The sequence below is a fragment of the Phaseolus vulgaris genome, chromosome 8, assembly GCF_051622355.1.
Source record: "Phaseolus vulgaris cultivar YP4 chromosome 8, ASM5162235v1, whole genome shotgun sequence".
NCBI lineage: Eukaryota > Viridiplantae > Streptophyta > Magnoliopsida > Fabales > Fabaceae > Phaseolus > Phaseolus vulgaris.
Genome location: NC_143505.1, coordinates 61641777 through 61664884, shown reverse-complemented (window position 1 = coordinate 61664884; position 23108 = coordinate 61641777). Strand labels below are relative to the sequence as shown.

The window sequence follows — 23108 nt, the reverse complement described above, 5'->3', positions numbered from 1 at the left end:
TTAAGTTAAGAAAGATAACTTAGATTAATAAAAGTGTGATTAAAAATTCATATTTATAAATACTTAAAACTTGCAGACTTAAATTTGTTTGTTCCTGGTATATACATGATTTTTTTTAATAAGAAAAAGAATATATAAATAAAAGAGTACATAAATACCCCAACCCATACAAGGTTATGTATAAAAAAATCCTTAAAAAAAAAAAAGAAAATTACAATCCACAAAATTACAACATCTCTACAAAACTCATATGGAATCAACATCCCCAACATCCTGAACACATCCCTATGCTATAACTATCATATAAAATATATAATTTCCAAAAAAAAAAAATCTTCCACCTTTATGCATTGCATCTTTATGCATTGCATCTGGTCAAAAAATTGGTCTGATCATCAATGTGTCAATGACTAACAGACTATATCCCGCTGTCCAAGGTGAGAACAAGCCTCTAACCACATTTCATACATCATAATAGACCTTATTTGTCAAACCAAAAAAATGAAGACACGTGTAAACATGCTAAGGGCTGAAGTACCATAAAAAATAAGTAAAATCAAATCTTTTATGTAGACTATAGTGATTTATACCTACCCTTTCACTTCGTGATATACATGATAATTTAGACACTAAAAAAATATTTTTATTTTACATTATAAGTAACTAAACTTAAAGATATTATTGATATACTTTATTTAGTTTGGATTTATAAATAATAGAGTTTTCTTTTGCCATGACAATCATTCACCTCACCTAAGTCTCTCTTCTTCACGCTACCATTCACCTATTCACATTTGTCCACTCTCCTTTTTTTTCTCTTCTTCTCTTTCACAACACACGTTTAATCATTCATTCACGCCCAATAACACTCAAACACAAACCCATCAAGTGTTACCATAATTGATATTCAAAGTGATTTTCAAATTATCCCTTTACACTACAAAGAAAAATTGTTTAAATTGTTGTTGGGCATGGTTGTGAGGTTTTCAACAGTAAAAAATGAATTGAAAAGAAAACTGTGACATTAAAAAATATGCATTAGTTTATGATTGAAACAATGTTCTTAGTTTATGATTTTGGAAGCATAATAACTGAGAAGTGCCAGGCTTATGGAATGTTGCATTCATCATTATCTGCTAAAATAAAGTTGTGTATATTATATATGTTCGTTCAACCAAACAGTCCCTTGCGTATCCACGTGAAAAATAATTAATTAAATTAGTTGTTTATTGAAACTGCCACCACATTAACTCTTAAATAAATCACAAATCTTCAACCTCCTATTTTATACACTCCATTCATTAAAACTCACATGGATCCTTGCAATAATGCAAGAACTTTGACTCTTTTATTAACTAACAACTCCTCCATTCTCATTCACCCTTCAAACACGTTAACAATTTTAATAACACGTTAAACACACAAAATAATTAAAAACACAAAAGCAACTTTCCAGAAATAACACACGGCATGCAAAGTTTCGTTTCACAATCTTCACTTTACTCAAAATTATGAGATCCATATCTATTTTTCTACTTAATTTATTTTTCTCAAATCAAACACTCTTTTTTTTTGAACTATTTTTGTTTATAATTTTTTTTTTCTGTCAAAAGGATCAATTTTTTTTATCAACAATAAAAAATAATTAATAAATAAGAACTATGATATGAGCTATATACAAAATCACATATAAACAAATAATGCATTCCTCATCATAAACTTGTCACTAACTTCCTATTAATTATTAGAAAACAGGTTTCTAAAGACCAAAACAATAACGAAAACAGACCCTCACACAAAAATCTAATCGACCTAAACAAATAACTTATATTTAATCAAATACATGCACATCATGTGTCAAGACACTAGTCAAAAAAGAAAAAACAAGCTGAATAAACATTAGAAGTTATCCAAAACCAAACTTTTAATTGAGCCACGAAGAAAATTTCAGAATGATCCATCACTTCATCTTTAAAGATGTGTTTACTCCTACGCTGTTGGAGATCCCACATCGACTAGAGATTAGAGCCTTTCATTGTATATAAATAGGTGCAAACCTCAACCCTATGAGCCGGTTTTATGGGGTTGAGTTAGGCTTAAAGTCCACTTCGTAATATATGCCTCCAAATCTCACTTACCATTGCTATCCATACACTTTCCAAAATTAAATTAAAAAAAATAGATTTTCGTGTATATTAAACTACAGAAAATATCATACAACTGATATTGTTAAGAAAACAAAATACGTATGATTTGGTCAAAGTTGAGCATATGGAAATATTCATCTGGATTCATCAGCGCACTTGTCACATGCTTTTTGCTTTGGAAGTCAATGCAGCATAACTTGCGGGTGTATAAGAAAGAGGATTAACTCAAAAACCATTTTAAAATGACATGCGTACCTCATGGCACAGAATGACACGTCATGTTATATTGAAACTCGTGGAAGATCATTGATTTTGTAGCTATATGAGAAACCGAACTGAACATGCAGAAGAAGAAGAGAGAGGAGTGAGTTAGAAGGCAGAATGGGGAGTGGTGAAGAGGACTCTTTGTTTGAAACAAGGAAAGACAAAGCAAGGCACATTCGGAGGCTCTATGCTGTCTCTTTGTTTGTGGCCATATGCTTTGTCTGGGCATTCAGACTCACTCACATACCTGCAAAAGGAGAAGCTGGGAAATGGGCTTGGCTTGGTTTGTTTGTTGCAGAAGTGTGGGGTGGCATCTATTGGATCTTTTATCAAGCCCTTCGATGGAACATGGTCTACAGAACAACCTTCCCCAACAGACTCACTCCAAGGTTCATCTTTGTCACCTTTACGTAGATGTTTCTATGGACTCTGTGGATAAAAATCTGTCTATAAATCTGATTTTTTTGTAGTGTACTGATTTATGATTATGTGTGTGTGAATTTCAATTTGGCAGATATGAGAGTAGGTTCCCGGGAGTGGACATCTTTGTGTTTACGGCAGATGCAGTGGTGGAGCCACCGATGATGGTGATCAATACAGTGTTATCTGTGATGGCTTATGACTATCCAGCTGAGAAGTTGAGCGTGTATCTCTCAGATGATGGAGGCTCAGATGTAACCTTTTATGCTCTTTTACAAGCTTCTTCCTTTGCCAAGCATTGGATTCCATTCTGCAAGAGATTTAAGGTGGAACCAAGATCACCTGCTGCCTATTTTAACACTGTTGCTTCAACAAAATCAGAGGACCATAACTATGTCAAACACTTGGCAACCATCCATGTATGCACCTATTACTCATCTTCTTACTTTCATCTCACTTGTTCACCAAGTATTTTGAAGACTCAGTTTCATTTTATGTGTAGAAATTATACGAAGAAATGAAAAGGAGAGTAGAAGAAGCAACAAAGTTGGGTGTACCCAGTGAAGCACGGTCAAAGCATAAGGGTTTTTCCCAATGGGATTCGTATTCCTCTCCACGTGATCACGATACTATCCTTCAAGTACATCAATTTCTGAAGTTTTTGTTTTGTAAAAGTATGTGTTTGAGATGTACAGAAAGTTTGATGCATGTTTGATTGTGTTAACAGATAGTGATGCATAAAAAGGACACAGAAGGGTCAAAGGACGTAGACGGGTGTATTTTGCCAACCTTAGTGTATATGGCTCGTGAAAAGAGACCTCAATATCACACCCACTTCAAAGCCGGAGCTATAAATTCATTGGTACCATACATAATTACAACCCTTCACTCTCCTTACAACAAAATTTGGATGGAGAATCACATCCCAATAAAGTAGATAGCAATAAATTAATATATATGTTATTATTTCTATCTAGCTATCTCTCTATATATATTATAAAGAGTTTTAAATAACCTTGTGACTTATTCTTCTAATATCTCATAAACAAAATTTTCAAATTTTAATTGAAATAAAATACGATAAATTATTTATATAAATCTCTACATGGCGTGGTTAGTAATCTTTCACGAAATATTATTCGATCGAGGTGCATTGAACATGACATTATATTTCTTTACATTGATGTAGCTAAGAGTGTCTTCATCGATTAGCAATGGGAAAATCATTCTAATTCTAGATTGTGACATGTACTCCACCCATTCACAATCAGTGAGAGATACTCTATGTTTTTTCATGGATGAAGATAAAGGCCAAGAAATTGCTTATGTGCAATTTCCACAATCTTTTGATAACATTGGAAAAAATGATCTTTACGGCAATTCTCTATCAGAAATTGTGGAGGTGAGTTAGTTAAATTATTGATGTAATAGATTTTTTCATCTACCTGTCCATATTTCTATATTAATTTTTTTTATCTCTAAGATGACACGTGTCTTTCTTAAATGTACATAATTTTTGTGAAAATATATTTGTAGTAATTTTCTTACTTTAGACATAGATAACATTGCTATTATGATAAATATTGATATGTTTATCTAAAAATAATTTCACACTCTATTGATCACTTTGAAGGTAGAACTCCATGGTGCTGATGGTTTTGGTGGCCCTATTTTTATTGGAACTTGTTGCTATCTTAGAAGAGATGCTTTCTATAGGAAGAAGTTTAGTCGTGAATACAAAAATGATTGGAATGATGAGAATGAGAATGAGGTGACTCAAGTAAACTTGCATGAACTAGAAGAAGAATCAAAGGCTTTAGCAAATTGCAGTTATGAGAAAAATACCTTATGGGGGAAAAAGGTGGTTTACTAATCTCTTTTACAGTTTCATAGTCACATTCATAATCATAGTCAATAATATTGAGCATTTATTAAAGTACAATAAATGATTATTTTTTTGTAGATTGGTTCAGTATATGGATGTCTTGTGGAGGATGTGATAACAGGGTTGCAAATACAGTCACATGGATGGAAATCAGTATACTACAACCCATCAATAAGTGCTTTTTCTGGCATTGCTCCAACGAACTTACTTCACACACTAGTTCAAATGAAGAGATGGGGTGAAGGTCAAGTGCAACTTTTACTTTCTGAGTTCAGACCTAAATGGTATGGTGATGAAAAGATCAACCTAGGCTTACTATTGGGATATGGACACTACAACTTCTTTGCCATCACTTCATTGTCAGTACTATATTACTCCATCATCCCTTCACTTTATCTCCTTAAGGGTGTTTCCTTCTTTCCAAAGGTAATATCATTTTTTCTCACAAAACAATCACAACTTTTGAAACATTTTCTTTTTTGAAACTCCTTATCAAACACAAATTCACATTGTAAACTACTCAAAATTTATAATTAGGTAAAAGTTGAATCGTAGAAAGTTTTCTTCTTTTATTGTTTGACTTTATACTCAATGTTAAACCAAATCTTTGCCACTTAAGCTGATATATAATTAGTGGGGTTTTAGAGGCATTTTTATTTAATTGGATTTTAATAAGCTAGTTTGTTTTTTAATTTATGAACTTTTCCTCAAATTATTATTTTCATCAATTTTTCTGGTATGTTAGTTTTAACTTTGAATTTCTACTTTGAAATGGAATTTTGTGCCATGTTACCAATTGCGTATATTAATGAAATCGAAAGTTGAGTATATTTCTTCAAAAATATTTTGATACTTAGGACTTATATTCGTCTAATTATATTTTTATATTTGTTTTTAATTTACTAATTATATGAATGAGAAATTGAGATGAAAAATATCATGAGTGAACTAAATGCATAAATCATAAACATGTTATGTTTTTATATGATTCTTTAATGTTGTTAACATTTTGTACTTAATGTTTTGGTTCAACAGATTTCTAGCGTATGGTTTATACCTTTCGCATGTGTAATTGTTGGGGAAATTGCTTATAGCTTGATTGAGGGTTTGAGTATGGGAGGATCAATCCAAGGTTGGTGGAATGGTACAAGAATATGGTTATACGTGAAAACAAGTTCCTTTCTTTTTTCCTTAATAGACGGTATCCTAGGGTTCTTTGGACGTCCAAATTCATCATTTTCACTCACATCAAAGGTCATTGATGATGATGTTGCTCAGCGTTACAAGAAAAGAGTCATGGAGTTTGGAACATCTTCTCCTTATTTCACGGTTCTAGCAACACTTGCATTACTCAATTTGTTTTGCTTGCTTCTAACTTCAAAGGAATTGGTCCTTCACAAAGGTACCTTTGCTGCTGAGAAAATGACATTACAAGTTCTTTTGTGTGGATTCTTAGTTCTCATCAATATTCCCTTATACCAAGCCATTTTTGTGAGGAAGGATAAGGGTCGAATGCCAACTTTTGTTTCTATCAAGTCTACTACATTGGCTTTCACTGCATGTATGTTTTTCAAACTATTCAATTGAGTATATTGATGTAGTCTTTTGTTTTACCCTCTAATGGGCAAAGACATTTTGCTTTCATTATTTTATCTAAATATTTTTGCCTTTCCATTGAAAAATATGTACTTATTGTCATATTATTAATTTGAAATGGAAAGAAATATTGTCAATACATGGCGTTATTATTACTTCTGTTATTAATTTAAACCTTCATCCTATGTTATGCTAGAGGTTAATTACACTAGAGAAAAACCTAATATATATTTATATCATCCAGATAGTATATATGAAACAACATAAAAGGACTGAACATAAGACTTAGGACTCAAACTTGAATTATTATTCAAAAAGTATAATTATTGGTGTATAATTACGGAACTCTTTTAGTTATTTGATTTCTTGCTAGCTTTGTTTGTTTGAATTTTTGTGAGCGCAAAAATTTATTTTGGTGATTAAATTTTGAGGAGTTGATTTATTGGGATTATGTACTATAAGGCCAACCATGACCGAACCCTCCAAAAGTTTAACATATCCTGATGATCCAAGATTAACCACGGTCTAAGGTAACTAATTAAACATAACTCATGTGTACGAAATCTCTCATAATCATAAGATTAACTTGGTAAGTTATGATAAATCGGGCTCACCAACACATAAACCCACTTTGACCCTTTAAATACACGGTCAGGACCAAGACAAAAGATACGTGTTTTGTGACATTTATTATTAACTTTAGCATCCGATGACCTTTTGCTGATACCATTCCTTTTTCTGAGAAGAGACCTAGTATCGAGACAAGTTAGGTGTTGAAGTCGAAGATCCCAAAAATTTAAACGACATGGAGAAGACCTTTTCGGTTTATACAATAACATATTCTTAACCAAAATTTATGAATAATGTTAATTATGTCATAGAGTAATATGTTTATTAGTGTTATGTGTGAAATAAAACTTAAATAGATGTAAAAACAATTTATGTAGTTTGCATGACATTTCAAATAAAAAACTCACATTTAAGTAAAAAAAAAAAATCCCAATAAATATAGTTATTTTCTCAAAATGAGAAATAGTTTACTATATTTTCTACATGTATGTTATAAATAACATATCTAATAAAGCAAATATCTAACATCCATTATCCCTTAAGCAAGAAAATAAATATTCAAATAATCATATCACTTACGGATAAATTTTTCCTCACAAATTCACTCAAACATACATTAATCTAAAGAACATCACTTTCTTCTGGTTTTTCTCTCAAATCACTCCAAATTCACTCCCTCAAATTCCCTACCCGATATTAACACAACCTACAAGTAATTAAGGTATTGCCGATAAAAAAAAAAAAACAAGTAATTAAGGTGAAAAGGAAGTTGTGTGATGTGTATTTTGTTTAGTTAACTCCAGAATTGTTTACCATATTTATAAATATATAAATTTTCACTAATTTATTTAACTAAATTTTAACATTAGAAACTGATATTTTCAGAAACCCTGTATGAAGTAGCATTTAAAAAAAAATACAAACTATAAAGAAAAAAAATATTTATGTAATATTACTAGAATGACAAACAATTTTCTAATTAATAAAAAATAGAAATTAGTTAAAATGAGATTTCACTGTGAGACATAACTTTAAAATGGAAATAGTCTTTAAAACACAAATTAGCTGGGCCTAATGCAATTTCACGTAGGCTGTGTTTGGATTGATGAGTGAAAGTGTGAGGATTTGATAGCAAAGTGTGAAGAAAATGAATGCGTTAAGATTATAGCATCTTAAAGTAGATTTGTGAGAGAAGTTTATTGAAATTTGTGAGTTGTGTGATGGTCGTGAGATTATTTTAATGTATATTTATGTGATTATAATTTTGTTATTATATTTTAATCTAGAGACTTGTTGTTAGCTAAAACGATTCAATATTTATTTATTTTAATACTTAATATATATTGATATGAAAATAATTATTTCAAAAATAAAAGATCAAATCAATATAAATAGAAAGATAAAAGAATAAATTTATAATTCAGTAACACTTTATTTCACGTCTGGTGAAATTTGACCCTTTATTTTCATTTACGTCATTTTGCTATTGTACTTAATATAGTTTAATCCATTTAAAAGATAAATTCAAAAAAAAATAAAAATCTACAACTCTTACCACTACAAAGAAAATCATGAAATAGAAACCAATTTTTAGTGACCAAAATAAATAGTTGCAATAGTAACTAAATTAGAGACCATTTTGGAAACTAAAACAAAAATTGGTTTCTAAATTAGTTTATATTATTTTCTATTATTGTTAAATAGTTTCTAAATTGGTCTCTAATTAGCAACCAAGGTTTTAGAGACTAAATTTAGAAACTAAATAATTGGTAGCAAAAACCTTGGTTGCTAATTAGATACCAATTTAGAAACTATTTAACAATAATAGAAATTAATATAAACTAATTTAGAAACCAATTTTTGTTTTAGTTTCTAAAATGGTCTCTAATTTAGTTACTATTGCAACTATTTATTTTGGTCACTAAAAATTGGTTTCTATTTCATGATTTTCTTGTAGTGTACCTGTTACACCTGTTTGTATTGCGAATACAACTTTAACCATAGTTAAATTAATTTTTAACAATAATTATAAAACCATTATTAATATTTTTAAAAAAAGGTTAAATATGTTTTTGGTATTCTGTAACTTAAAATATGCTTATATATTTAGTTTTTTTATAAGAAATAAATAAATAAATAATAGAGATATTTGGAATACCTCATCCCTTATACAAGAAGATATATCTAGATCTCTTTATTTTAAGAGACATTTCTAAAACAAACAAAACACATGATCTACAGAAAAATTACTCTACCATAGCATCTACTATCGATCACATGTCTACAAAACACATAATACCAAACTACTACAAGCCCCGCACGACTTCAATGTGATCTATACTACAATTCTTAAATATGTTCTTATTCATTTACTTCCACAATTTTCCTACTACCGCTATCCACACGCAACTCCAAAGTTGATTAACTGCTTCACTAACATCCATCATCTTAAGAGTGAGAAATGCCTTTTTGGTTCCCAATGGTTTATCGATGTCAAGCCCACCCACTCATAATACTTCGCCCAAATGAGCCAACCAATTATACAAGTGCAAAAAAGGTGACATTGTTTCCTCTTTCTCCCCACACATACTACAAGTGTTTCTTGCGAAACTGATCCCCAAATTCACTTTAGACGCAATCTTATCTTCCTAAACTCTCCAAGTTGTACTTTGTGTTGATGGATGTGCTTTAATCCTCCATAACCTCTCATACATATCTACACCATCCCCATGGATCTCATTTTTTAAAATTGTGTATACTAATTTGACTGTAAACTTCGTTGAATCGCTTTCTTTCCAAACCCACTTATCATTTTTTTTCTACATTTATGCACTTCCCTCCCGTGAGCAAAACCATCTCTTGTTCCTAATTTCTTTCTCATTCAAACAATTGCCTTCTCCATCCTGTCTAGCAAGACCACTCAAGATTATTGTTCCACTCCCCTCCTTGCTAGAGCTTGGATTCCCTACAAGTGCAGATTGAGAAGAGCCTAAGAAATTTGTCCTTAAGGACCTCGTTGGCCAACAATAAATTCATCGGGCATCAATAATAATTCATTGTTGTTTTGATTGTCGATGCCCACTCTACCTACTTTTAATGTTTTGACGAAGTAAAAACTCAAATTGAACCAATTCCACATAAAAAAAGATTCATTTTAATTATTTTCATACTACAAACACTCCTATTTTCTAAAATTTGGACAAAAATTGAAAATCAATTTTATATTATAATACAGATACCAAAAACATATTTAAAAAATGTAAAAAGTAGATAACAATTTATTCTAATTTTAGATACGAAGAGGATGATTATAAAGTGTAATCATCGTTATTGGAGGGTGCAAAAGATACTTGAGCCGTTATTGGAGGGTGCAAAAATATTCTCCCAAAATCACACTCTCGACATCATCCTTTTGTATTTTTAGAAACAGAATCTTAATATGGTTTGAGTGGTTCTTATATTTGCTGGGTAGGTTGGAGAGTGACACCCATTAAATGATTTTTATGAGTCTGTGGGGTTGGACGGTGACTACTCAAAAGGAACTTTCCATCTATACGCTCCTTTTCTGCTCTATGTTCTTATTTCTCATCATCACTGATTTTATCCGACCCACATGAATAAAATTACTAAACTAACCATAAAAATCAATCAAACATACGTTTGTTTCGAAACATCAATTAAGTTAAACAAGTTTGGTTACGAAAACAAAATAAGTATGATTTGGTCCAAGTTAATGTAGAAATATTGGTCTGGTTTCGTCAGTGCACTCGTCAGTTGCTTTTGGCTTTTGCTTTGGAGTCTTCGAGGTAGCATGCATGATTAGAGATAATTTGTGGCTGTATAAGAAAGAGGATTAACTCAAAAACCATTCCAAAATGACATCAGTAGCTCATGGAAGATCATTGATTTTGTAGCTATATAAGAAAGTGAAGTGAAGATGCAGAGCAAGAAGAGAGAGGAGTGAGTTAGAAGGCACAATGGGGAGTGGTGAAGAGAAGTCATTGTTTGAAACAAGGAAAGACAAAGCAAGGTACATTCGGAGGCTCTATGCTGTCTCTTTGTTTGTTGCCATATGCTTCGTCTGGGCATTCAGACTCACTCACATACCTGCAAAAGGAGAAGCTGGCCAATGGGCTTGGCTTGGTTTGTTTGTTGCAGAAGTGTGGGGGGGTATCTATTGGGTTTTTTATCAAGCCCTTCGATGGAACATTGTCTACAGAACAACCTTCCCCAACAGACTCTCTTCGAGGTTCATCTTTGCCACCTTTACTTCACTCATCTTCTAGATCATTTGAAACGTGGATGTTCCAACTTAAGTACTGATTTAGGATTATGTGTGTGTGAATTTCAATTTGGCAGATATGAGAGTAGGTTCCCGGGAGTGGACATCTTTGTGTTCACGGCAGATGCAGTGGTGGAGCCACCGATGATGGTGATCAATACAGTGTTATCTGTGATGGCTTATGACTATGCAGCTGAGAAGTTGAGCGTGTATCTCTCAGATGATGGAGGCTCAGATGTAACCTTTTATGCTCTTTTAGAAGCTTCTTCCTTTGCCAAGCATTGGATTCCGTTCTGCAAGAGATATAAGGTGGAACCAAGGTCACCTGCTGCATATTTTAACAGTGTTGACTCAACAAAATCACAGGACCATAACTATGTCAAACACTTGGCAACCATCCATGTATGCACCTATATTAATCATCTTTTCACTTTCATTTCACTTGTTCAACATGTATTTTGAAGACTCAGTTGCATTTTATGTGTAGAAATTATACGAAGAAATGAAAAGGAGAGTAGAAGAAGCAACAAAGTTGGGTGTACCCAGTGAAGCACGGTCAAAGCATAATGGTTTTTCCCAATGGGATTCGTATTCCTCTCCACGTGATCACGATACTATCCTTCAAGTACATAAATTTCTAAACTTTTTGTTTTGTAAAAGTATGTGTTTGAAATGTGCAGAAAGTTTGATGCATGTTTGATTGTGTTAACAGATTTTGATGCATAAAAAGGAGTCAGAAGGGTCAAAGGACGTAGATGGGTGTACTTTGCCAACCTTAGTGTATATGGCTCGTGAAAAGAGACCTCACTATCACACCAACTTCAAAGCTGGAGCTATAAATGCATTGGTACTGTCCATAATTACAACCCTTCACTTCTTAAAACAAAATCTGTATGGAGAATCACGTATACAACTCTTGATAACCTTGCGACTCATTCTTCTAATATCTCATCAACAAAATTTCCAAATTTTAGTTGAATTAAATTACCATATATTATTTATATAAATCTCTATATAGGTTATCAGTTCTTTCACGAAACATTACTCAATCCAAATACATTGAGTATGACATTATATTTCTTTATCTTAATGTAGTTAAGAGTGTCTTCAACGATTAGTAATGGGAAAATCATTCTATTTCTGGATTGTGACATGTACTCCACCCATTCAAAATCAGTGAAAGATGCTCTGTGTTTTTTCATGGATGAAGATAAAGGTCAAGAAATTGCTTACGTGCAATTTCCACAATGTTTTCATAATATTGGAAAGAATGATCTTTACGCGAATGCTATATCAGATATTGTGCAGGTGAGTTAGTTAAATTGTCGATGTAATAAAAAAAATGGTTAGTATTTTCATCTATATGTATTGCTATTTGTTTTTTTTATCTAAAAGATAATATGTGTCTTTCTTAAATGTACATAATTTTGGTGAAAATATATTTGTAGTAATTTTCTTACTTTAGGCATAGATAGCATTGCTATTATGATGAAGACGGATAAATTTCTCTAAAAATAATTTCACACTTTATTGATCACTTTGAAGGTAGAACTCCATGGTTTTGATGGTTTTGGTGGCCCACTTTTTATTGGAACTTGTTGCTATCTTAGAAGAGATGCTCTCTGGTGGAAGAAGTTTAGTCGTGAATACAAAAATGATTGGAATGATCAGAATGAGAATGAGGTGACTGAAGTAAACTTGCATGAACTCGAAGAAGAATCGAAAGCTTTAGCAAATTGCAGTTATGAGAAAAATACCTTATGGGGAAAAAAAGTGATTTACTAATCTCTTTTACACTTTCATAGTCACATTCATAATCATAGTCAATAATAATACTTGAGTATTATTAAAGTACAATAAATGATTTATTTTGTTGTAGATTGGTTCAATATATGGCTGTCTTGTGGAAGATGTGATAACAGGGTTGCAGATGCATGCACATGGATGGAAATCAGTATACTACAACCCATCAATAAGTGCTTTTTCTGGTGTTGCTCCAACTAGCTTACTTCACACACTAGTTCAACTAAAGAGATGGGGTGAAGGTCATATGCAACTTACACTTTCTAAGTTCAGACCTAAATGGTATGGTGATCAAAAGATCAACATATGCCTACTATTGGGATATTGGCACCACAACTTCTTTGCCATCACTTCCTTGTCAGTATTATATTACTCCATCATCCCTTCACTTTATATCCTTAAGGGTGTTTCCCTCTTTCCAAAGGTAATATCACTTTTTCTCACAAAATAATCACAAGTTTTGCAACATTTTCCTCTTTCAAACACAAATTCACATTGTAAATTACACAAAATTTATAATTAGCTAAAAGTTGAAACATAGAAAGTTGTCTTCTTTTATTGTTTGATTTTATACTCACTGTTAAATATAAGCTCATGTATAATTAATGGGGTTTAAATCCATAAATCATAAACATGTTATGCTTTTATATGATTCTTTAATGTTGTTAACATTTTGTGCTTTATCTATTGGATCAACAGATTTCTAGCTTATGGTGTATACCTTTCATATGTGTAACTGTTGGGGAAATTGCTTATAGTTTGATTGAGGGTTTGAGTATGGGAGGATCAATCCAAGGTTGGTGGAATGGTACAAGAATGTGGTTGTACGTGAAAACAAGTTCCTTTCTTTTTTCCTTAATAGACGGCATCCTAGGATTCTTTGGACATCCAAATTCATCATATTCACTCACATCAAAGGTCATTGATGATGATGTTGCTCAACGTTACAAGAAAGAGGTCATGGAATTTGGAACATCTTCTCCTTATTTCACTGTTCTAGCAACACTTGCATTACTCAATTTGTTTTGCTTGCTTCTAACTTTAAAGGATTTGGTCCTTCAAAAAGGTACCTTTGCTGCTGAGAAAATGACATTACAAGTTCTTTTGTGTGGAGTTTTAGTTGTCATCAATATTCCCTTATACCAAGCCATTTTTGTGAGGAAGGATAAGGGTAGAATGCCAACTTCTGTTTCTATCAAGTCTACTGCAGTGGCTTTCACTGCATGTGTGTTCTTCAAACTATTCAATTGAGTAAATTTATGCAGTCTTCTGTTTTATCCTCTAATAAGAAAAGACATTTTGCTTTCATTATTTTATCTATTATTCTATGCAAGTATCTTTGTCTTTCCATCGAAAAATATGTACTTATTGTCATACTATTAATTTGAAATAATGGAAAGAAATATTCTCAATACATGGCATTATTATTACTTTTGTTATTAATTTAAACATTCATCCTAAGTTGTGCTAGAGGTTAATTACACTATAGGTTAATTTGAATTTCCAATTATTTAAATTCTAAATTTTGTAAAAAAAACCTTAGTAGCTAATTAGATACCAATTTAATAAACTATTTATCACTAATAGAAACTAATTTAGAAACCAATAATTTTGTTATTCTCTAAAATAATATCTAATTTAATCACTGTAACAACTAATTATTTTTTTCTATAAAATTTATTTCTATTCAATAATTTTCTTATAGTAAAAGATGTGAAAAATTTAATAGTAAAGATGATTATGATATATCTCGTTTGGATGAATGAGAACAACCAAACGCAAGTAAATGTATAAATACAAGAAGTAAGAAATATTATCTGAGATTTAAAAAAAATACAATATTGGTTTTTCTTATGTATTTACATTTGAAATAGTTTTTATATTTTAATTTTTGTAGTTTATTTCTAGTATATGCTAAGTTTGAATCCAATTGAATCGGATAGAAAAGCAAGAACTAAATATCTTTTCTCTTATTAATGTAAAAAATTAAAAAGGTTATAAAGAGAAATCAAAACAATTCTTTATGTCAAACTTTAATAAATTTGTTCACACTAATCTACTCAAACATATTTTAATTCAAATAACTTTAATTTATTTAGTATTTTCTCTTAAATCACTCCAAATTCAATACTCTTTAATATAATAATTAAGATGAAAACGAAATAGTGTATTTTTTTTTTGAGTTAGCTCCAGAATTGTTTAGCATATTTATAAATATATCAATTTTAACTAATTTGAGGGTTATTTTTGTCTAGTCCTATTTTTGTTAGGTGGTTCTCTTTATCCATTTTCAAATTCACTGTTAAGTATGTAACACAGATATAGATACGGACACTGACACGATACGGATACGGAGATACGTATAATTTTTAAAATGTATGACACGGGGACACGGATCTATATTTTATATAATTTTGAATTATATAAATTAAAAATAAATATTTATGTGCAAAAGTATGTTTGAGATTCTTTTGGGAGCATGAAGATATTTTTCATGATTGGTTCAAAAGAATTTGTTCCTTATTTTTATAATCATAATAAAAATTTATATAATAAATTTGAATTTTTAGAAAATTATTATATTTATACCTTTTAAAATTGTGTTAGAATCGTGCTAAAATTTTCAAAAATCCAACAAATATTTTTTGAATTGAACACCTTCACTAATAAGTGTCCTACGAGTGTCGACACTGATACGCCATTTAAAAGAAGTGTCTGAGCCTGCCTCATAGACGGCTAAACTTTAGAAACTGATATTTTAAGAAAGCCAGTATGAAGTAGCATTTAAAAAAAATACAAACTATTAAGAAAAAAAAATATATTTATGTAATATTACTAGAAAGTCCAACAATTTTTTAATTAATAAAAAATAGAAATTAGCTAAAATGAGAAACATAACTTTAAAATGAAAATAGTCTTTAAAACACAAACTAGGCTTCTGCAATTTCATGTAATGACCACTCTCTTCATTACCATTATAATGCAATAACATAATGGTCCTTAGTATAATAATGCAATAACAGAATGGTCCTTGGCATAATAATGCAATAACAGAATGGTCCTTAATAATTTAAACATATTTATTACTGTTTAAGGCGCTTATGTTATTTCTAATATAATTTTAAATTATTATGCCATTTATATATATAGTTGTTTTTTATTTTAATGTATATTTATGTGATTATAGTTTTGTTATCATATTTTAATCTAGAGACTTGTTGTCAGCTAAAACGATTCAATATTTATTTATTTTAATACTTAATATATATTGATATGAAAATAATTATTTCAAAAATAAAAGATCAAATCAATATAAATAGAAAGATAAAAGAATAAATTTATAATTCGGTAACACTTTACTTTCACGTCTGGTGATATTTGCCCTTTATTTTCATTTGCGTCATTTTCCTATTGTACTTTCATCTTAATATAGCTTCATCCATTTAAAAGATAAATTAAAAAAAAATCTAGAATTCTTACCTGTTACACTGGTTTATATTGCAAATACAACTTTAATAATAGTTAAATTAATTTTTAAAAATAATTATAGAATCATTATTAATATTTAAAAAAAAGTTAAAATATGTTTTTGGTACTCTATAATATGAAATATGATTTCGTCCTTCATTTAAACTATCATCTATATATTTAGTATGAAAATGATTAAAATAAATTTTTCTGTATATAAAATTGATTCAATTTGAGATTTCACTTCATCAACCTATTGGAAATAGTTATAGCACCATCAATAATAAATTCATTGTTGTTTTAATGGTTGATGTCCACTATAACTACTTACAATGTTTTGATCAAGTAAAACTCAAATTGAATCAATTCCACATATAAAAAGATTCATTTTAATTATTTACGTACTACAAATACTCATATGTCCTAAAATTTAGACAAAAAATAAAAATCAATTTTATATTATAATACAGATACCAAAAACATATTCAATCCTTAAATATCTAAAAATTCGATAACAATTTATTGTAGTTTTACATACGAGTACGATTATTATAAAGTGTAATCATCGTTATTGGAGGGGTTTTTTTTATCAGCAAGAAACAATAAAATTAAAATGACTCACTTAAGGGATGGTCTAACCCTCATACAAAGTAAGAGAACAAATAGCACCTTTTCACATACACATCAAAATCCATAATGGAACCTCCTATTCTCTACTCCAACACTACCAACTAAAGAGAAATAGAAAGATCTAGGACCAACCCCTCCACCCTTATAGTAACATTAAATCGACCAGGGGTTCAAAGCACCAGTCATAAAATGAGAAACTTACTTACTGTACCTTTGAAGAGATCCAAAACCAAACCTTAACTTGTGTCAGGGAAAAAATTTCAGTATGATCAACCACTCCACCTCTAAATAAACAATTATTCCTATGTCTCCAAATCTCGCTAACCAATGCGATCCAAACATTACCCATAATAAGATTGACCAAAGAAGACGCATCCATAATTTTGAATTGTTCGAAATGGGGACCAAGAGCAAGAAGATCAACCGAACTCGCTCTTAACCATTTGTAACATTCCAAACTAGCCAAACAACTCTGCATCCAAAGAACAAATGATTTGTTGACTCCTCTGACACCCTGCACAAACAACAAAGGTTGCTCTCTACCCCTATCCCTTGTCTCTTCAAATTTACCTCAGAAGCAACCTTGTTTTCAATCATTCTCCAAGTTGTGACATGAGCTGAAGGAAGCGTCTTAATCCTCCAAAAGAAATTGTACATTCTCGAATCTTCCTCGTTTCCCTCTCCCCTTAATAAATCATAAGCAAACATGACTGAAAACACTGCAGACTCGCTATCCTTCCAAACCCATTTGTCAGCGGTCTCCAACTCAGGCCTCTTATTGAAAATCATCTCTAAAAGCTGGCTTACTTGCTCCTCCTCCCAAACAAAAAGACTCATTCTCCAAATTAAGTTCCACTCCCAAACCCCATTAACTCATTTTCCACAATTGCCTTCTTAACAATAGACCAAGAGAAGAATATCGAGAATCTATATTTCAAGACTACTGAGTCTATCCAAAACAACATATCTCTCTCAGTTCTAACCTTACAATTGAAACTCATAATTGGAGGGTGGAAAAAATACTTGAATCGTTATTGGAGGATGCTAACATATTCTCCCAAAATCATACTCACCACATCATTTTTTCTATTTTTAGAAACATAATCCTAATATGTTTTGAGTGGTTCTTATATTTGCTGGGTATGTTGGAGAGTGACACCCATTAAATGAATTTTATGAGTCTGTGGTGGTGGACGGCGACTACACAAAAGGAACTTTCCATCTATACGCTCCTTTTCTGCTCTATGTTCTTATTTGGTATCATTACTGATTTAATCCTACCCACATAAATAAAATTACTAAACTAACTATAAAATCAATCACATATACATTTGTTTCGAAACATCAATTAAGTTAAATAAGTTGTGTTAAGAAAACAAAATAGTTATGATATGATCAAAGTTTAGCATGTGAATATTGGTCTGGTTTCGTCAGCGCACTCGTCACTTGCTTTGAAGTCTTGGTGGTAAAGTCAGTGTAGCATATACTAGTGGTAATTTGTGGATGGAAAATGATGGTTTGAAAATTAAGAGTTATATATGAATTTAGAAATAAATATATATAATAAAGGATAAATTTATAATTAAATGATATGAAAAAATATTAAAATAATAGTATAAAATTTCTGGGTTATCTATGATTCCAAAATGACATGAGTAGCTCATGGACCAGTTACCCTTCCAAAATGGCGTGTGATGTTCATGGATCGTTACCTACCATTCCAAAATTATCACTTCCCTATCTACTCATGCCTTGCTAACGAACGATCAGAGCCAATTTTATATTTTCAAAAAACATTCAAGTTAACAGAATATTATATTGAAACTCGTGGAATATCATAATCATTTTTTGTAGCTATATAAGAAAGTGAACTGAGGATGCAGAGAGCAAGAAGAGAGAGGAGTGAGTTAGAAGGCAGAATGGGGAGTGGTGAAGAGAACTCTTTGTTTGAAACAAGGAAAGACAAAGCAAGGCACATTCGGAGGCTCTATGCTGTCTCTTTGTTTGTTGCCATATGCTTTGTCTGGGCATTCAGACTCACTCACATACCTGCAAAAGGAGAAGCTGGCCAATGGGCTTGGCTTGGTTTGTTTGTTGCAGAAGTGTGGGGTGGCATCTATTGGGTTTTTTATCATGCCCTTCGATGGAACATGGTCTACAGAACAACCTTCCCCAACAGACTCTCTCCAAGGTTCATCTTTGTCACCTTTACGTAGATGTTTCTATGGACTCTGTGGATAAAAATCTGTCTATAAATCTGATTTTTTTGTAGTGTACTAATTTGTGATTATGTGTGTGTTTCAATTTGGCAGATATGAGAGTAGGTTCCCGGAAGTGGACATCTTTGTGTTCACGGCAGATGCAGTGGTGGAGCCACCGATGATGGTGATCAATACAGTGTTATCTGTGATGGCTTATGACTATCCAGCTGAGAAGTTGAGCGTGTATCTCTCAGATGATGGAGGCTCAGATGTAACCTTTTATGCTCTTTTACAAGCTTCTTCCTTTGCCAAGCATTGGATTCCATTCTGCAAGAGATTTAAGGTGGAACCAAGGTCACCTGCTGCATATTTTAACACTGTTGCTTCAACAAAATCACAGGACCATAACTATGTCAAACACTTGGCAACCATCCATGTATGCACCTATTACTCATCTTCTTACTTTCATCTCACTTGTTCACCAAGTATTTTGAAGACTCAGTTTCATTTTATGTGTAGAAATTATACGAAGAAATGAAAAGGAGAGTAGAAGAAGCAACAAAGTTGGGTGTACCCAGTGAAGCACGATCAAAGCATAATGGTTTTTCCAAATGGGACTCATATTCCTCTCCACGTGATCATGATACAATACTTCAAGTAGATATATTTCTAAACCTTTTGTTTTGTAAAAGTATGTGTTTGAGATGTGCAGAAAGTTTGATGCATGTTTGATTGTGTTAACAGATAGTGATGCATAAAAAAGAGTCAGAAGGGTCAAAGGACGTAGATGGGTGTACTTTGCCAACCTTAGTGTATATGGCTCGTGAAAAGAGACCTCATTATCACACCAACTTCAAAGCCGGAGCTATAAATTCATTGGTACTGTACATAATTACAACCCTTCACTTCTTAAAACAAAGAAAAATATACTTTAACAACCATAATAAGAATTGTATATAAAAAATTTTATGGGAAGTATTTAGATATAAATATATATAATAAAGAACAAATTTGTAATTAAATGATATAAAAAAAATATTTAAATAATAGTATTGATGGTTGTAATATTTGTGGTTGTATAAAATATATGAATTGTGAATATATCATTATCCTAAAACAAAATCTGGATGGAGAATCACATCTCAATAAAGTAATAGTGTGTAGTAACATTTAACAAAATATTATTCAATTCAACGCATTGAATATGACATTATATTATATTTCTTTACCTTAATGTAGCTAAGAGTGTCTTCAGCGATTAGCAATGGGAAAATCATTCTAATTCTAGATTGTGACATGTACTCCACCCATTCACAATCAATGAGAGATGCTCTATGTTTTTTCATGGATGAAGATAAAGGCCAAGAAATTGCTTATGTGCAATTTCCACAATGTTTTAATAATATTGGAAAGAATGATCTTTACGGGAATTCTCTATCAGAAATTATGGAGGTGAGTTAGTTAAATTACTAATGTAATCAAAAGTTGTTACTTTTTTCATCTACCTGTCCTCATTTCTATTTGATTTTTTATCTCTAGGATAATGTGTCTTTCTTAAATATAAATAATTTTGGTGAAAATATATTTGTAGTAATTTTCTTACATTAGGCATAAATAAAATTGCTATTATGATGAATACTGATACATTCTTCTAAAAATATTTTCACATTTATGAATCACTTTGAAGGTAGAACTCCATGGTTTTGATGGTTTTGGTGGCTCTATGTTTATTGGAACTTGTTGCTATATTAGAAGAGATGCTCTCTGTAAGCAGAAGTTTAGTAGTGAATACAAAAATGATTGGAATAATGAGAATGAGGTGACTGAAGTAAACTTGCTTGAACTCGAAGAAGAATCAAAGGCTTTAGCAAATTGCAGTTATGAGAAAAATACCTTATGGGGGAAAAAGGTGATTTACTAATCTTTTTTACACTTTCACATACACATTTATAATCATAGTCAATAATAATACTTGAGCATGTATTAAAGTACAATAATGATTTATTTTATTGTAGATTGGTTCAATATATGGATGTCTTGTGGAGGATGTGATAACAGGGTTGCAGATAAAGTCACAGGGATGGAAATCAGTATACTACAATCCATCAATAAATGCTTTTTCTGGTATTGCTCCAACTAACTTACTTCGCACACTAGTTCAAATGAAGAGATGGGGTGAAGGTCAATTGCAACTTTTGCTTTCTGAGTTTAGACCTAAATGGTATGGTGATAAAAAGATCAACTTAGGCTTATTATTGGGATATTGGCACTACAACTTCTTTGCAGTCACTTCCTTGTCAGTACTATATTACTCCATCATTCCTTCACTTTATCTTCTTAAGGGCGTTTCCTTCTTTCCAAAGGTAATATCACTTTCGCAACTCCGATTTTGTATACAACCATTACAACTCTCAATATTATTATTTAAATATTTTTCATATCATTTAATTACAAATGTATTCTTTATTACACATATTTATTACTAAACTCATCACATTAAGAGTTGTACAGGATTGTCAAACTATCATTTTTCTCACAAAACAATCAGAACTTTTGCAACATTTTTCTCTCTCTCAAACTCCTGATCAACAAATTCATATTGTAAATTACTTAAAATTTATAATTAGGTAAAAGTTGAATCATAGAAAGTTGTCTTCTTTTATTGTTTGATTTTATACTCAATGATAAACCAAATCTCTCCAGTCAAGTTGATATATAATTAGTGGGGTTTTAGAGGCCTTTTTCGTTTAATTGGATTTTAATAGGCTAGTTTTTATTTTAATTTATTAATTTTTTCTCAAATAATTATTTTCATCAATTTTTCTCTTATGTTAATTTAAAATTTGAATTCCTACTTTGGCATGGAATTTCGTCCCATATTAGCAATTGTGTGCATCCTTAAATCTAATTAAATACATTAAATAAATCTTAAGTTGAGTAGTCTATTTCTTCAAAAATAGTTTGATACTTCGAACTTATATTTTTAATTTACTAATTGTATGAATAAGAATTAGAAAGGTAAAAAATTATGAGTGAACTAAATCTCTAAATCATAAACATGTTATGATTTTTTATGATTCTTTAATGTTGTTAACATTTTGTGCTTGATCTATTGGTTCAACAGATTTCTAGCGTGTGGTTTATACCTTTCGCATGTGTAATTATTGGGGAAATTGCTTATAGTTTGATTGAGGGTTTGAGAATGGGAGGATCAATCCAAGGTTGGTGGAATGGTACAAGAATGTGGTTGTACGAGAAAACAAGTTCCTTTCTTTTTTCCTTAATAGACGGCATCTTAGGATTCTTTGGACGTCCAAATTTATCATTTTCACTGACATCAAAGGTCACAGAAGATGATGTTGCTCAACGTTACAAGAAAGAGGTCATGGAATTTGGAACATCTTCTCCTTATTTCACTGTTCTAGCAACACTTGCATTACTCAATTTGTTTTGCTTGCTTCTAACTTTAAAGGAATTGGTCCTTGGCAAAGGTTCCTTTGGTGTTGAGAAAATGGCATTGCAAGTTCTTTTGTGTGGAGTTTTAGTTGTCATCAATATTCCCTTATACCAAGCCATTTTTGTGAGGAAGGATAAGGGTAGAATGCCAACTTCTGTTTCTATCAAATCTACTACATTGGCTCTCACTGCATGTGTGTTCTTCAAACTATTCAATTGAGTATATTAAAGCAGTCTTTTGTTTTATCCTCTAATTGGTCAAGACATTTTGCTTGCATTATTTTATCTACATATGTTTGTCTTTCCATTGAAAAAGATGTACTTATTGTCATACTATTAATTTGAAATGGAAAGAAATATTCTTAATACATGACCTTATTACTTTT

General features: G+C 31.2%; 3 protein-coding genes across 4 annotated transcripts; all 3 read left to right on the top strand.

The window, feature by feature from the left end:
- The first annotated feature begins 2391 nt into the window (after nucleotides 1–2391).
- On the top strand, nucleotides 2392–6449 carry LOC137825520 (cellulose synthase-like protein E1). The gene is made up of 8 exons (XM_068631202.2): nucleotides 2392–2800; nucleotides 2926–3250; nucleotides 3334–3471; nucleotides 3559–3693; nucleotides 4021–4233; nucleotides 4465–4692; nucleotides 4795–5142; nucleotides 5752–6449. Exons 1-8 carry the CDS (start codon nucleotides 2529–2531, stop codon nucleotides 6301–6303), a joined length of 2211 nt encoding a protein of 736 aa, XP_068487303.2. The 5' UTR covers nucleotides 2392–2528; the 3' UTR covers nucleotides 6304–6449.
- A 4121-nt stretch (nucleotides 6450–10570) lies between these two features.
- Nucleotides 10571–14275, top strand: LOC137825522 (cellulose synthase-like protein E1). 2 transcript variants are annotated; one of them, XM_068631203.1, is made up of 8 exons: nucleotides 10571–11131; nucleotides 11242–11566; nucleotides 11652–11789; nucleotides 11877–12011; nucleotides 12260–12472; nucleotides 12710–12937; nucleotides 13044–13391; nucleotides 13667–14275. In XM_068631203.1, the coding sequence occupies exons 1-8, from the start codon at nucleotides 10860–10862 to the stop codon at nucleotides 14216–14218; spliced, it is 2211 nt and encodes a 736-aa protein (XP_068487304.1). In that variant the 5' UTR covers nucleotides 10571–10859; the 3' UTR covers nucleotides 14219–14275. The 2 variants fall into 2 exon arrangements, with proteins under 2 accessions (XP_068487304.1, XP_068487305.1); XM_068631204.2 differs by lacking the exon at nucleotides 12260–12472 and having other exon boundaries at nucleotides 10744–11131.
- Nucleotides 14276–18685: 4410 nt separating this feature from the next.
- LOC137824259 (cellulose synthase-like protein E1) lies at nucleotides 18686–23090 on the top strand. Its single transcript, XM_068629817.2, has 8 exons — nucleotides 18686–19256; nucleotides 19378–19702; nucleotides 19786–19923; nucleotides 20011–20145; nucleotides 20506–20718; nucleotides 20954–21175; nucleotides 21282–21629; nucleotides 22391–23090. The coding sequence occupies exons 1-8, from the start codon at nucleotides 18943–18945 to the stop codon at nucleotides 22940–22942; spliced, it is 2247 nt and encodes a 748-aa protein (XP_068485918.2). The 5' UTR covers nucleotides 18686–18942; the 3' UTR covers nucleotides 22943–23090.
- The last annotated feature ends 18 nt before the right edge of the window (nucleotides 23091–23108 follow it).